Consider the following 14715-nt stretch of genomic DNA (forward strand, 5'->3'; position numbering starts at 1 on the left):
CCTCCCCCCTCTCTCTCCCTCCCCCCTCTCTCTCCCTCCCCCCCTCTCTCTCCCCCCTCCCCCCTCTCTCTCCCCCCTCCCCCCCTCTCTCTCCCCCCTCCCCCCTCTCTCTCCCCCCTCCCCCCTCGCTCTCCCCCCCTCCCCCCCTCGCTCTCCCCCCTCCCCCCTCGCTCTCCTCCCCCTCCCCCCCTCGCTCCCCCCCTCCCCCCCTCGCTCTCCCCCCTCCCCCCCCTCGCTCTCCCCCCTCCCCCCCTCGCTCTCCCCCCTCCCCCCCTCGCTCTCCCCCTCCCCCCCTCGCTCTCCCCCCTCCCCCCCTCGCTCTCCCCCCTCCCCCCCTCGCTCACCCCCTCCCCCCTCGCTCTCCCCCCTCCCCCCTCGCTCTCCCCCCTCCCCCCACCCTCTCCCCCCTCCCCCCCCACCCTCTCCCCCCACCCCCCTCCCTCTCCCCCCTCCCCCCCTCGCTCTCCCCCCCTCCCCCCCCTCGCTCTCCCCCCCTCCCCCCCCCTCTCCCCCCCCCCCTCTCCCCCCCCCCCTCCCCCCCCCTCTCCCCCCCCCCTCTCCCCCCCCCTCTCCCCCCCCCTCTCACCCACCCCCCCTCTCCACCCCCCCCTCTCCCCCCCCCTCTCCTCCCCCACTCCTCCTCCCCCCTCTCTCCTCCCCCCTCTCTCCCCCCCTCTCTCCTCCCCCCACTCTCACCTCCCCCCCTCTCTCCTCCCCCCCCTCTCCCCCCCCCCTCACTCCTCCCCCCCCTCTCTCCACCCCCCCTCTCTCCTCCCCCCTCTCACCTCCCCCCTCTCTCCTCCCCCCCTCACTCCTCCCCCCCACTCCTCACCCCCCTCTCCTCCCCCCTCTCTCCTCCCCCCACTCTCCTCCCCCCCACTCTCCTCCCCCCCTCTCTCCTCCCCCCCACTCACTCCCCCCCTCTCTCCTCCCCCCTCTCTCCTCCCCCCCTCACTCCTCCCCCCCTCTCTCCTCCCCCCCCTCTCTCCTCCCCCCACACTCCTCCCCCCACTCACCTCCCCCCCTCTCTCCTCCCCCCCTCACACCTCCCCCCCACACACCTCCCCCCCTCTCTCCTCCCCCCACTCACTCCTCCCCCCCCTCTCACCTCCCCCCTCTCTCCTCCCCCCCTCTCTCCTCCCCCCCTCTCTCCACCCCCCCCTCTCCTCCCCCCTCTCTCCTCCCCCCCTCTCTCCTCCCCCCCCTCTCTCCTCCCCCTCTCTCCTCCCCCCTCTCTCCTCCCCCCCCACACCCTCCCCCCCCACTCTCCACCCCCCCCTCTCTCCACCCCCCCTCTCTCCTCCCCCCACTCTCCTCCCCCCCTCTCCTCCCCCCCTCTCACCTCCCCCCACTCTCCCCCCCTCTCCTCCCCCCCTCTCCTCCCCCCCACTCTCCTCCCCCCTCTCTCCTCCCCCCTCTCTCCTCCCCCCCCTCTCTCCTCCCCCCCTCTCTCCTCCCCCCCTCTCTCCTCCCCCCCTCTCTCCCTCCCCCCCTCTCTCCTCCCCCCCTCTCTCCCTCCCCCCCCCTCTCCCTCCCCCCCTCTCTCCCTCCCCCCTCTCTCCCTCCCCCCCTCTCCCTCCCCCCCACTCTCCCTCCCCCCTCTCTCACCTCCCCCCCACTCTCCCTCCCCCCCCTCTCTCCCTCCCCCCCTCACTCCCTCCCCCCTCTCCCTCCCCCCCTCTCTCCCTCCCCCCCTCTCTCCCTCCCCCCTCTCTCCCTCCCCCCCTCTCTCCCTCCCCCCTCTCTCCTCCCCCCCACTCTCCCTCCCCCCCCCTCTCTCCCTCCCCCCCTCTCACCCTCCCCCCCCCACTCTCCCTCCCCCCTCTCTCCCTCCCCCCCTCTCTCCCTCCCCCCCTCTCTCCCTCCCCCCCTCTCTCCCTCCCCCCTCTCCCCCCCCCCACCTCTCCCTCCCCCCCTCTCTCCCTCCCCCCCTCTCTCCCTCCCCCCTCTCTCCCTCCCCCCCTCTCTCCCTCCCCCCCTCTCTCCCTCCCCCCCTCTCTCCCTCCCCCCTCTCTCCCTCCCCCCTCTCTCCCTCCCCCCCTCTCTCCCTCCCCCCCTCTCTCCCTCCCCCCCTCTCTCCCTCCCCCCTCTCTCCCTCCCCCCTCTCTCCTCCCCCCCTCTCTCCTCCCCCCCTCTCTCCCTCCCCCCCTCACCCCTCCCCCCCTCTCTCCCTCCCCCCCTCTCTCCCTCCCCCCCACTCTCCCTCCCCCCCTCTCCCTCCCCCCCTCTCTCCCTCCCCCCCTCTCTCCCTCCCCCCCTCTCTCCCTCCCCCCCTCTCTCCCTCCCCCCCTCTCTCCCTCCCCCCCTCTCTCCCTCCCCCCTCTCTCCCTCCCCCCCTCTCTCCCTCCCCCCCTCTCTCCCTCCCCCCTCTCTCCTCCCCCCCTCTCTCCCTCCCCCCCTCTCTCCCTCCCCCCCTCTCTCCCTCCCCCCCTCTCTCCCTCCCCCCCTCTCTCCCTCCCCCCCTCTCTCCCTCCCCCCCTCTCTCCTCCCCCCCTCTCTCCCTCCCCCCCCTCTCTCCCTCCCCCCCTCTCTCCCTCCCCCCCTCTCTCCCTCCCCCCCTCTCCCTCCCCCCTCTCTCCTCCCCCCCTCTCTCCCTCCCCCCCTCCTCTCCCTCCCCCCCTCTCTCCCTCCCCCCCCTCTCTCCCTCCCCCCCCTCTCTCCTCCCCCCCTCTCTCCCTCCCCCCCTCTCTCCCTCCCCCCCTCTCTCCCTCCCCCCCTCTCTCCCTCCCCCCCTCTCTCCCTCCCCCCCTCTCTCCCTCCCCCCCTCTCTCCCTCCCCCCTCTCTCCTCCCCCCCTCTCTCCCTCCCCCCCTCTCTCCCTCCCCCCTCTCTCCCTCCCCCCTCTCTCCCTCCCCCCTCTCTCCCTCCCCCCCTCTCTCCCTCCCCCCCTCTCTCCCCTCCCCCCCTCTCTCCCTCCCCCCCTCTCTCCCTCCCCCCCTCTCTCCCTCCCCCCCTCTCTCCCTCCCCCCCTCTCTCCCTCCCCCCCTCTCTCCCTCCCCCCTCTCTCCCTCCCCCCCTCTCTCCCTCCCCCCCTCTCTCCCTCCCCCCCTCTCTCCCTCCCCCCCTCTCTCCCTCCCCCCCTCTCTCCCTCCCCCCCTCTCTCCCTCCCCCCCTCTCTCCCTCCCCCCCTCTCTCCCTCCCCCCCTCTCTCCCTCCCCCCTCTCCCTCCCCCCCTCTCTCCCTCCCCCCCTCTCTCCCTCCCCCCCCTCTCTCCCTCCCCCCCTCTCTCCCTCCCCCCCTCTCTCCCTCCCCCCCTCTCTCCCTCCCCCCCTCTCTCCCTCCCCCCCTCTCTCCCTCCCCCCCTCTCTCCCTCCCCCCCCTCTCTCCTCCCCCCCTCTCTCCCTCCCCCCCTCTCTCCCTCCCCCCCTCTCTCCCCCCTCCCCCCCCCTCTCTCCTCCCCCCCTCTCTCCCTCCCCCCCTCTCTCCCTCCCCCCCTCTCTCCCTCCCCCCCTCTCTCTCTCTCCCCCCCCCCCCCCCCCCCTTGGTCTTCACTGATAATCCCAGACCGACTAAGCATTTCACGCATATTCAGTTCTTGTATTGTCAAATTTCTTGTATCTTCGATATTTTACTGTCCTGTTTTATAGGTTTATGTTCTGGAACTTACATTTTGTGTATTTTTTTGAATTGAGTCTTTTGCAAGGATCTTGTTGGATGTTCATTCCACATTTTAAATGTTTGAAAATTATGGAAGCACTGTCCAGGAAGGGAATACATTTTGTGATATGAAAATATATTTCAAATTAGACCATGAGACATAGGAGTGGAAGTAAGGCCATTCGGCCCATCAAGTCCAATCCACCATTTAATCATGGCTGATGGGCATATCAACTCCGTTTCCCTGCATTCTCCCCGTAGCCCTTGATTCCTTGTGAAATTAGAATATAATTAATAGTAAGATTACATTTCAGAAATGTAAATAACTTTATTTTAACGTAAAATAACTTATAATGCATTCTTTTCCATGGAACATATTTTCTTTAAATGTATAATCCTAAAATAACTCAAGAAGCTCCTCCTTCTTGTTTGTGTTGGCGGTTTATGACTTTTGTTTTGTTCTTTGCGCAAAATGACTGAGTACAGAAACTCAGTTTAAATATATCCATAAAATCCATGTTGGTTCCTGTTCTAAACCTAAATAAGAAAGAAGGGCCATATCATATCTAAGGAAATGCAATAGCACAATTAGAATAGCTAATAACTTATTGATTTTAACACCAAAGAGCCTTTTTCAAAAATTAGCTACTTTTTAAACAAATCATTTTTATTGGCTACTCATCTCCTAACTGTGGTTAACAGTTTTGGAAATGACCTTCCAGGTGTAAAATTGTAATTTGTATTGTCAAAAATAATTTGCCTGTTTGGAATATAGCCTCTTGTTGGAGAAGTCACAAGAAGGGATATACTTTGTATCTTTTTCATGGGCATCTGAACCTCACAGGCAGGAAAAGCATTTGTGCCTGTCTTAGTTACCTTTAAACTGAGAGAGACCATTTCAGAAGGCTCTTGGACCGTCAGCAATGTGGTTGATGTTTAAGTCACGTGTTGTCCAGACTGGGTAAGAATAGCAGATTTTCTGACATGAAGAGCATCCCAGTGGATGTTCATGACAATTGATGAGTTTCATGGTCACCATTGCTTTGGATTCTAGATTCTTATTAATTTGGATTTACGTTCCATCAGCAATAATGGGATTTGAATTGAATACTCCACAGTATTAGACTGGGCCTCTGAATTACAAGTTCAGTGATATTAAAACTACATTTCCATCTCCCCAGAAAGATGAATGAGACTTTTTTCCTTCAATTCAGCAGCATTGATGTTCTTAGTTATATGGAAGCAATTTCATACAGAAGATATTAAGAACATTGAACATAGAACAGTATAGCACAGTTCAGGCCCTTCGGCCTATGATGATGTGCTGACCTATTATCCTGTTAAGATCAATCTACCCTGCATACCCCATGTTTTACTATCAACCATGTGCCTATACAAGAGTCGCTTAAATGACTGTAAAGTATCTGACTCCCCTACCACTGCCAGCAGCGCATTCCATATACTCAACACTGTGTAAAAATCCTACCTCTGATGTCACCCCTGTACCTTCCTCCAATCACCTTAAAATTATGCCCCCTCATTATAGTCACTTCTGCCATGGGGAACAGGTCTCTGACCATCCACTCTATCTATGCCTCTCATCATCTTGTACACCTCTATCAAGCCACTTCTCATCCTCCTTCGCTCCAATGAAAAAACCCTAGCTCCCTCAACCCTGCCTTGTAAGATCTGTCCTCCAGTCCAGGCAGCATCCTGGTAAATCTCCACTGCACCCTCTGAAGCTTCCACATCTTTCCTATAATGAGGTGACCAGAACTGAACACACTATTCCAAGTGTGGTCTAACCAAAATTTTATAGAGCTGCAGCATAACCTCGTGGCTCTTAAACTCAATTCCCCTGCCAATGAAAGCCAACACACCATATGCCGCCTTTACAATCCTATCAACTTAGGTAGCAACTTTGCGGGATCTATGGACAAGGACCCCAAGATCCCTCTGTTCCTCCACACTGCTGGGAATACTGATGCTAATGCTTTATTCTGCAATCAAATATGACCTTCCAAAATGAATCATTTCACACTCTTCTGAGTTGAATTCCATCTGCCACTTTGCCCAGCTCTGCATCCTGTCAATGTCCCATTGCAACCTACAACAACCCTCCACGCTGTCCACAACTTCACCAACCTTCATATCATTGGCAGACTTACTAACCAAACCTTCCACTTGCTCATCCAAGTCATTTATAAAGATCACAAAGAGCAGAGTTTCCAGAACAGATCCCTGCAGAACACCATTGGTCACCGAACTCCAGTCTGAATACTTTCCATCTGCCATCACCCTGTGTCTTCTATTGGACAGCCAGTTTTGTATACAAACAGCCAAATTTCCCCGAATCCCATGCCTCCTTACTTTCCGAATGAGCCTACCATGTGAACCCTTTTCAAATGCCTTGCTAAAATTCATATACACCACATCCACTGCTCTACCTTCATCCATGTGTTTTGTCACACCTTCAAAGAATTCAGTAAGGCTGGTGAGGCATGATCTGCACCCACCAAAGCCATGCTGACTATTTCAAACTGTGCTTTTCCAAATCATCATTAATACTATTTGTCAGAATCCTCTCCAATAATTTGCCCATCACAGGAGTAAGACAGACTGGTCTGAAATTCCCAGGATTATCCCTAATCTCTCTCTTGAACAAGGGAATGACATTTGCCACCCTCCAATCATCTAGTACTACTCCAGTGGACAGCGAGGATGCAAAGGGGCAAAAATCTCTTCCCTCACTTCCTGTAGCAACCTTGGATGTATCCTGTCTGGCCCAGGGGACTTGTATCTTCATGTTTTTCAAAATTTTTAGCACATCCTCATTTCTAACATCAACCTGTTCAAGCATATCTGGCTATTTCATCCTGTCCTCACAAATATCAAGGTCCCTTTCACTGGTGAATACTGATGCAAAGTATTCATTAAGGATCTCCTCTGACTCCACACAAGTTCCCTCCACTGTCCCTGATTAGCCCTACCCTCACTCTGGCCATCCTGTCGTTCTTCACATAAGCATAGAGCACATTAGGGTTTTCCTTGATCCTACCCGCCAAAGTTTTCTCATACTCCCTTCTAGTTCTTCGAAGTCCATTCTTCTGTTCTTTCCTGGCTATCTTGTAGACCTCTAGAGCCCTTTTCAGTCCATCAATCCCACTCTGGTTCACTATATATTTTCAATAACTCTGAACTATAATGAATGACAATCTTGAGTGCTGCCTTAATGTCTGCTAAGAATTTTTTATTCTGCCAAACCCAATTATTTTATAAATAAATTCTAAAAACTGGACAAAAACCTACTTGGCCCAAGTAATCCAAACCTTTCATAACTTTTAATTAGAGTTAAATTCTTCAGTTAACATGCATATTATTTGACAGTTGATTTTTCTTTTTTAAATATGCCTTGATGGAAAGATTAAATTCAAATTTGCCACTTCTAGCTCCAAATTATGTGTTCCTTGCATATTTCAAGGCTGGCAATCTAGCAACTTGTATTAATTTTTAGGAGCTGTTTAACGTGTGGAATGTATGCCCAATTAAAGTTGGTTATGTTAGCCTTACTTCTGTCTCCTTCATCAATAATGGTATTTGATGGTGATACCAGCTTAAGAATATACTGTGATGATATAAGCCTTTTAGGGGTAAATCCTGTTCATGTTTAAATGAAGATGTTGAGACAGGGGTGAGGTATGGTCTATTCCAAGCCAATAAAGTAAGCAGTTTGCGAGGGCTTAGATTTTCTTTTATAAAAGTTGGAACAAAAGTAACAGCATGAGTTTAACTTTCAGTAGTTGTGGGGCTTGGAAGTTGCTGTACATCTCTCGTGCTATAGCTAAACACTTTAGTGTTCTCTTGTGTGCGCTCACTGAGTTTTCTCTTGGTCTTTCCCAAATGGGTGAATTGCATGTGATTAAAAACTGTTTTACTGAATCTGCCTTTGCTGAGGGTATGTTTTTGGAATGTTACTGTATTGAAACAGTTGCTATTGAGCAGTTAAATAATCCATTTTTGTGTTAAATTTTCCAATAGACTTAATTTATTCCAATTCTTCTTTCTTTATTTGTATTTCTGCACAATAGTTAAAATAAAGTATGTTTTGCTTCAAACTTGATAGTTTGAGCAATTGAATTGTATCATTGTCTAGGCTATTTTCTTCATATATTTTAAGAGGGCTTGGTCCTTAACAAACTGGGATAAGATTCGCTAATTCCAGGTTGGCTTTAGGATTGCGGTGAGTGTTGTGTTTTCTCTTCCGGCGTGGCATTTGGTTAGTTCAAGTAGGCTGTGCTTTGTGTAGCAATGGCCCGTTTGGTCATTAAGAGTTTCCTGGGGTTGAAGAAGTCGCTTTGGGAGTTTTGCAGAAAGTGAACAAGACTTAGCGCTGGAATTGGGGTTGGCTTTGGCCAAAAAGGGGAGGTAGTTGTAGCAATAGCTTGACATGATTACCAGACATGCCATTGGAATCTTTGGAAATGGATAAAATTCAATTGCAAATGGAGCAGCTTGAATTCGAGGCAAAAGAAACAAATAAAAAAAGAAATGAAACGACTTGAATTATGATTAAAAGCAGAAAGAGACAATAACTCTAGCAGTGGAAAATGAAAGGGAAAGAGTTTTTCAATTTGAGAGACTGAAACTTTTAAAAACTCAAAGTTGACTGAAAATTGCGGAGGTAGAGATGAAAGATAGAGGTAGTAATGAGATTGTTCTCCATCACTGTCCTCATTGTAGCCATAGGCCATTTGAGAATGTGGCTAAACAAATGCCCACTGACCATGTGGGTTTTGATCCAGAGCTAGTGAGGTATTTGCATCACTATCAGAGGAGGTATCTGGAGAGTATGAGGTGGTGAAAAATCCATCTTACATGCATATGCAGTAGTGCCAGAAACCCATATACAACACTTCAGAAATCAGAGGGAACCTGGTCAGATACGCACAGTCTGAAAGGATCAAGCAAAGTAACTTTGACATTGAAGCTAGCTGACCACAGGTTAAAAAGGAAATGCATAAGGAGAGAGAAGGAAGAAAGCTCAGGTGCTTTCGCTATCAAAGTAGGTCACTTGAAGTTGCAGTGTTGGTAGTTTAGAAAAAGCTCTGGGAAGATGGATGTGGGAAAACAGAATAAGCTGGTGAGTTTTGTTGAAGTGGGAAAGAAAAGCACACTGGAAGCTAAAATGTTGCAAAACAATGTAGTCGGAGGATTGGTTGGGAAGAAAGTGCTGGATCTTAAAGAATTTACTTGCGTGGTTGTGGTTGAAACTTGAATGCCAGGAGGTATAGGAGAAGGAACTAAAATTTTGAGAGATTGGGGAGCAAGTCAATCTTCTGTGAGAGATGAGGCGATATGTAGTTCAGAATCATAGATGTCATAGCATCCCTACAATGTGGAAACAGGCCATTCGGCCCAACAAGTCCACACTGCCCCTCTAAACAGCATCCCACCCTGACTCATTCCCCTACCCCTGCATTTCCCCACGTCTAACCCATCTAACCGAAACAACCCTGGACACTACAGGCAATTTAGCATGGCCAATCCACCTAGCCTGCACTTCTTTAGACTGGCAGGAAACCAGATCACCCAGAGGAAACCCATGCAGACATGGAAAATATGCAAGCTCCACACAGACTCACCCAAGGGTGGAATTGAACCCAGGTCCCTGGTGTTGCGAGGCAGCACGGTAGCTCAGTTGTTCGCAGTGCTGTCTGGAATACTCCCAGAAGGACTGTTTCTAGAAAGAGTGGTAATAAGTGGAACTCACGGTGAAAAGAACAGTGTTCCATTATATTCTGAGGTTAGAGAGTCTGGAGAAAAGTGGAGAAGTAGTGATAGGAGTAATAGAGAAATTCTCATTTCTGGAAATACAGGTTATCCTTGGTCAATGATATAGCTGGATCACAGATTGGAGCGATGCCTACTGTGGTTGAAAATCCAGTGGAAAATTGAGAAACTGTGTTATGAAAAGTTATGAGAGGCATAGGTAAGGTGGATAGAGGCTTTTTCCTAGAGTTGAGGTTTCAATTACAAGGGGGCACAGGTTCAAAGGTCAGAGGGAGAAAGTTGAGGGAGGTGTGTAAGGGAAGTTTTTCACGCAGAGAATGGTAGGAGCTGGAACACACTGCCAGAAGTGGTGAAAGCAGGCACGTTGGCGATGTTTAAGAGGCGTCTGAATGGCTACATGAATACGAAAGAAATACAGGGGTACAGACCGAATAAGGGCAGAAGGTTTTTTTAAAGTTTAGTTAGGCCATGATGATTGGCTGAGACTTGGAGGGTCAAAGGGCCTGTTCCTGTGCCGCACTTTTCTTTTGTTCTTTTGTTACGGGAAGTATATTTTGGGATTTTTCAGGACTGCATGGTAACAAGGTCACAAAGCCAGAGGTTGAAGCAGGAGGGGAATTCACAGTAAAGATAAGGAGATTAAAATTCAATTATCAGAGACTGTGTCGATCAAATGGTAGGAGAAAAACAAGAATGGGTGGAGGACAAAATAGATATATTTATTCAGAGAAGCTAACTGAATTACAAACAATGATGAAAAACTGAAGCAGTTGTACTGAACAGCATACACAGAATAAGAATCTGAGTGCAACCTAAAGCATTAAAAATGAAGTCTTGATAAGGAAATGGAAACCATCATGTATTTAAGCAGAAGAAAAATAGGCAGAAATTCATCAAGTTATATTACCAGTGAGTTATAAAAAGGAAATATTGAGGATAATACATGACTTACCAACAGGTCATCATTTGGAACTAAGGAAAACTCGAGCCAAAATACACACACAGAATTTTTTTAGCCTGGACTGCGTAGAGATATGGTTGAAGTTTGCCGGACATGTTATTACAAGTCAGGTAATTGGAAGACCTCAGGCAGTGATCAAACCAGCATCCTGAGGACCTATGCCCACATTTGAAGAAGCTTTTGCAGGAATCTTAATTCCGTAGGACCCCTACTTAAAACAAAAAGTGGAGGTGCCGGGGGTGGGCAAGGTCAGAAGTCACACAACACTGGTTAGAGTCCAACAGGTTTATTTTAAATTACATGCTTTTGGAGCGCTGCTGTTTTGTCACTTCACCTGACAAAGGAGCAGCACTCTGAAAGCTTATGATTTCAAATAAAACCTGTTAGACTCTAACATGGTATTGTGTGACTTCTGACCTTTGAAAGAAAATGCGGAAATCACTATTTGTTGAGCGCAATGGATGTGTCGGCGCGATTTCCAGAGGCCATGCAGTTACAGTATCACAGCTAAAAAGGATTGTGGAAGAGTTATTCGACTTTTTTTCTAGATGCTAGTAATTGGACTGCCTACAAAAATACAATTAAATCAAGGATCAAATTTGAGAAAGCAATTCAAGGAAGTTATGGATAGCCTAGGAATACAACAATTCAAATCTCCAATGTACCATTTAGAATCAGAAGGAGCTGTAGAACTGTGGCGTCAAACTTTAAAGATTATGTTGAAGGCATGTAGTCAAGACCATCAGAGGACTGGGATAAATTAATTCCGTTTCCACTTCGTGGGATTAGGGATGCACCAAATGAATCGACTAAATTCAGTCAATTTGAATTAGTTTTCTTGGGCATGAGGTCAGAAGACCACTAAAATTAATTAAGGTGAACTTAGTGAGTCAGAGTTGAGACACCATGTATTTGGACTGTGTTAAATTTTAGGGAAAGATTAAATAGAGCGGTAAGTTGGCTACACAATACTTGAAGGTAGCACAGCATGTGATGCAACAGGAGGCAGACAAGAAATCAAAAATTCACAATTTTGCTTGTAGAGATAAAGTATTAGTGTTACTTCCAGAGATAGTTGAACCTTCAAAGGCAAGGTTTCACATGTAAAGTAAATTGAGTGGTGAACTATTTAATAAGAATGCCAGACAGAGAGAAATCTGTCGTGTGAATAAGCTCAAAAGATATTTTGATAGGAACATGAAAGGTGTGTATCACTAATTACAACACAGTGGAAAAACCAAGTTCAGATAATTCAAAATTGGACATACCTCCAAGTTGTCCAATGAGGAATAAATGGAGTTACATTCCAGAAGAAATTCTGTGACCTGAAAGAGTTAGTACTATCACGTGGAGATAATATGTGAAAATAATCTAGGAAGTACTGTGATTATGCAAGGGGCAGATTTAGGAAATGCTGTTCCAATTAAGCAACATCCTTTTAGACTTAACTCTCTAAAATTGGCACAGGTTCAAAAAGAGATTGAAAGCACACTCTGAGATGACTTAATTGAACTGAAATGCAGTGAATGGAGATCACACATAGCAATGTTCTCAAAACCAGATGGAATCCAACAAATAAATATGTGTGGACTATCACAAAGTCAGTGCAGTTATGAAATCTGCTACATATCCTTTTACACATTTGGACAACTTTATTGATAAGGTGGCACAAGCAACTTGTATTTCTAAGTTGAACTTACTCCGAGGATCATGGCAGGTACCTTTGTCTGAAACAGCAAAAGAAATTTCTACCTTTTGACGCCAAATTGACTATACCATTTTAAAGATATGCCATTTGGTGCCAAAATACACCAGTCACTTTTCAAAGACTAATCAATAAGGCCACTTTGTACACCACACAATTTAGCAATCCCAATGGTGATTTTTAGTCAAACTTGGAAGGAACATTTGGGGGCATCTAGTCGAATTATTCAGTTGACTTCACAAGGCAGGCTTTGTGATAAATCTGGCTAAGAGTGAGTTCGCGAAAGCCCGGCTGTGTTCCTGGGCCATGTTATTGGACATGGACAAATGGTCCCTCAGGATGTGGGGTTTTTGGGGAGTTTCCCATACCAATAAGAGGAAAGCATCACGATTCCTGGTACAGAGTTGATTTTAGTCAAAAATTCGTACCAAATTTTTGCTGCACTGACTGACCTGTTGAATTGCAGAAAATTTCAGCGGTCAGAAGGCATTTGACAACCTAAAGACTGTGTTAACAGCTGTCCCAGGGATAGCCACGGCCATCTATGCATAGCCATTCAAATGGAGCAGCGTGATGTCTCAGTGGTTAGCATTGCTACCTCACAGCACCAAGGACCTGTGTTCAATTCCACTTTGGGGCAACTTTGTGCGGAGTTTTCACATTCTTCCCATGTCTGTGTAGGTTTCCTCTCGGTGCTCCAGTTTCTTCCCCACAGTCCAATGGTTTGCAGCTACTCTAATCCAATTTTTCAGCATATGGCCCATAACTTTGTATGCCTTTAATGCATGCCGGAATCATAAAATCTCTTCAGTGTGGAAACAGGCTATTTGGCTTGACAAGTCCACACCACCCCTCCGAAGAACATCCCACCCGGACCCATTATCCTGATTTCCCACGTCTAACCCACTGAACCTAAACATCTTTGGGCACTATGGGTAATTTAGCACAGAAAAAGTCCCCTCAGCCCATCACGTCCACATCAGTCAAAAGTAACCACCTACCTCTTCCAGATCCCCTCCTGTTCGTCAGTACACCTCAGCTGTTATGAGAAAATGTCACTGGACCCAAAGTGTTGGCTCTGATTTGTCATTACGGATGCTGCCAGACCTGCTGAGCTTTTCCAGCAATTTCTGCTTTTGCTTGTAATATACAGTTTGCCTGCTTAATTGCTTGCTATATTTACAAAACATTATACATGTGCAACATCCTTCCTAGCAAAATTTTTCCAGATTATATTCACCCTGCTACCACTTACTCAATCACTTAACCTGTTTATATCCCTTTGTTACCTCTTTGCAGTTTCCTCAACTTATTTTCCAGCCTTTGTTTAAACCTGGATTTTACTCACTTGCTTCCTTAGCCTAAGTCATTGGTTAATGTTTTGCAACTGCAATCCAAGTACTTGACCTTCTGGCACCTTACATGTTTACAACTTGACATCTCAAAAGTGACCCATTTATTCTTATTCTGTTTGCTGTTCATTAACTTACCTTCACATCATGCTAAACATTGCACTCAATCCCATTGTATTTAATAACCTCTCATCTTATCGAATGCCTTCTGAAATTCAGATTATTGACCTGAATCCTGAAGAATGTTAGATTAGATTCCCTACAGTGTGGAAACAGGCCCTTTGGCCCAACAAGTCTACACCGCCCCTTGAAGCATCCCACCCAGACCCATCCCCCATAACCCACTCACTCCTGAACACTATGGGCAATTTAGCATGGCCGATCCATCTAGTCTGCACATCTTTGGACTGTGGGAGGTAACCAGACCACCCGGAGGAAACCCACGCAGACATGGGGAGAATGTGCAAACTCCGCACACAGTTACCCGAGGCTGGATTTGAACCTGGGCCCCTGGCACCGCGAGGCTGCAGTGCTAGCTACTGAGCCACCGTTCCGCCCAAATTTACTATGTACCATATGGTACATGGTAAATTGCTTTGCATCAGTGCAAAACTGGAAATAAAATTAGCGCTGTATTTGTTGCATTCTTTTACTGTCAGTGTATTATGAGTACGGTTTGCCTAAAAACTGAAACAAAATGGCTGAGGTGCAATATAACAAAGTGTGTAGCTGGATGAACACAGCAGGCTGAGGTGCAATTGCTGGTTTTCAAGTTGGTTTTTAGTGGACTCCTGTAATGCACCAATGTGTATTTTAACAATTTTTTTTCCTTTGTTTTAGTCACTGATCTTTAATTTATTTTATTTAACAGCAATGAATGGGAGTAAGCAGGGAAAGTTTGCTGTATTGGGGTTGCTGGGGAGAGAATTGAAATGTCGGTGCAGTTTTCAAAGAAAATGTCATCTTCCAACTTCTTAATTGTAGTAATTGCGGTTCTAAGTGAAAAGAGCATGCCATAATTTACAGTCCAATTCGTAATTCTGTGGATTAACTGTTTTTAGACTTACAAAGCTTTCCTGCCTGCTATGATAGCCAGCAACCATGGCCATCTGGTTAGCATTGCCAGCACGGCAGGACTGTTTCCAGTCAATGGATTGGCGGGTAAGAATACCTTCTGTAGCTTCTAGAAACTTTCTGCATTCAACATTTAGATGAAGTATGGTGTACAATGATTCAGAATGTACTAAGCTATAAATTGCTGTTGTTTTCTACTTATCAGTTTGATGTTAAGGTATTCAAAAATATACTCAA

At 48.5% G+C, this 14715-nt stretch overlaps 1 protein-coding gene across 2 annotated transcripts in view; it reads left to right on the forward strand.

Moving 5' to 3' along the window:
• The window catches only part of sdr16c5b (short chain dehydrogenase/reductase family 16C, member 5b), a 109402-nt gene that overhangs the window by 14899 nt on the left and 79788 nt on the right, over window positions 1–14715 (forward strand). For both annotated transcript variants that reach the window (XM_059646037.1, XM_048529508.2), the window contains exon 3: window positions 14466–14565. In XM_059646037.1, the coding sequence (XP_059502020.1) occupies window positions 14466–14565 (100 nt within the window). The remainder of the gene's footprint in view (window positions 1–14465; window positions 14566–14715) is intronic.

Source organism: Stegostoma tigrinum, chromosome 5 (assembly GCF_030684315.1).
Source record: "Stegostoma tigrinum isolate sSteTig4 chromosome 5, sSteTig4.hap1, whole genome shotgun sequence".
Taxonomy (NCBI): domain Eukaryota; kingdom Metazoa; phylum Chordata; class Chondrichthyes; order Orectolobiformes; family Stegostomatidae; genus Stegostoma; species Stegostoma tigrinum.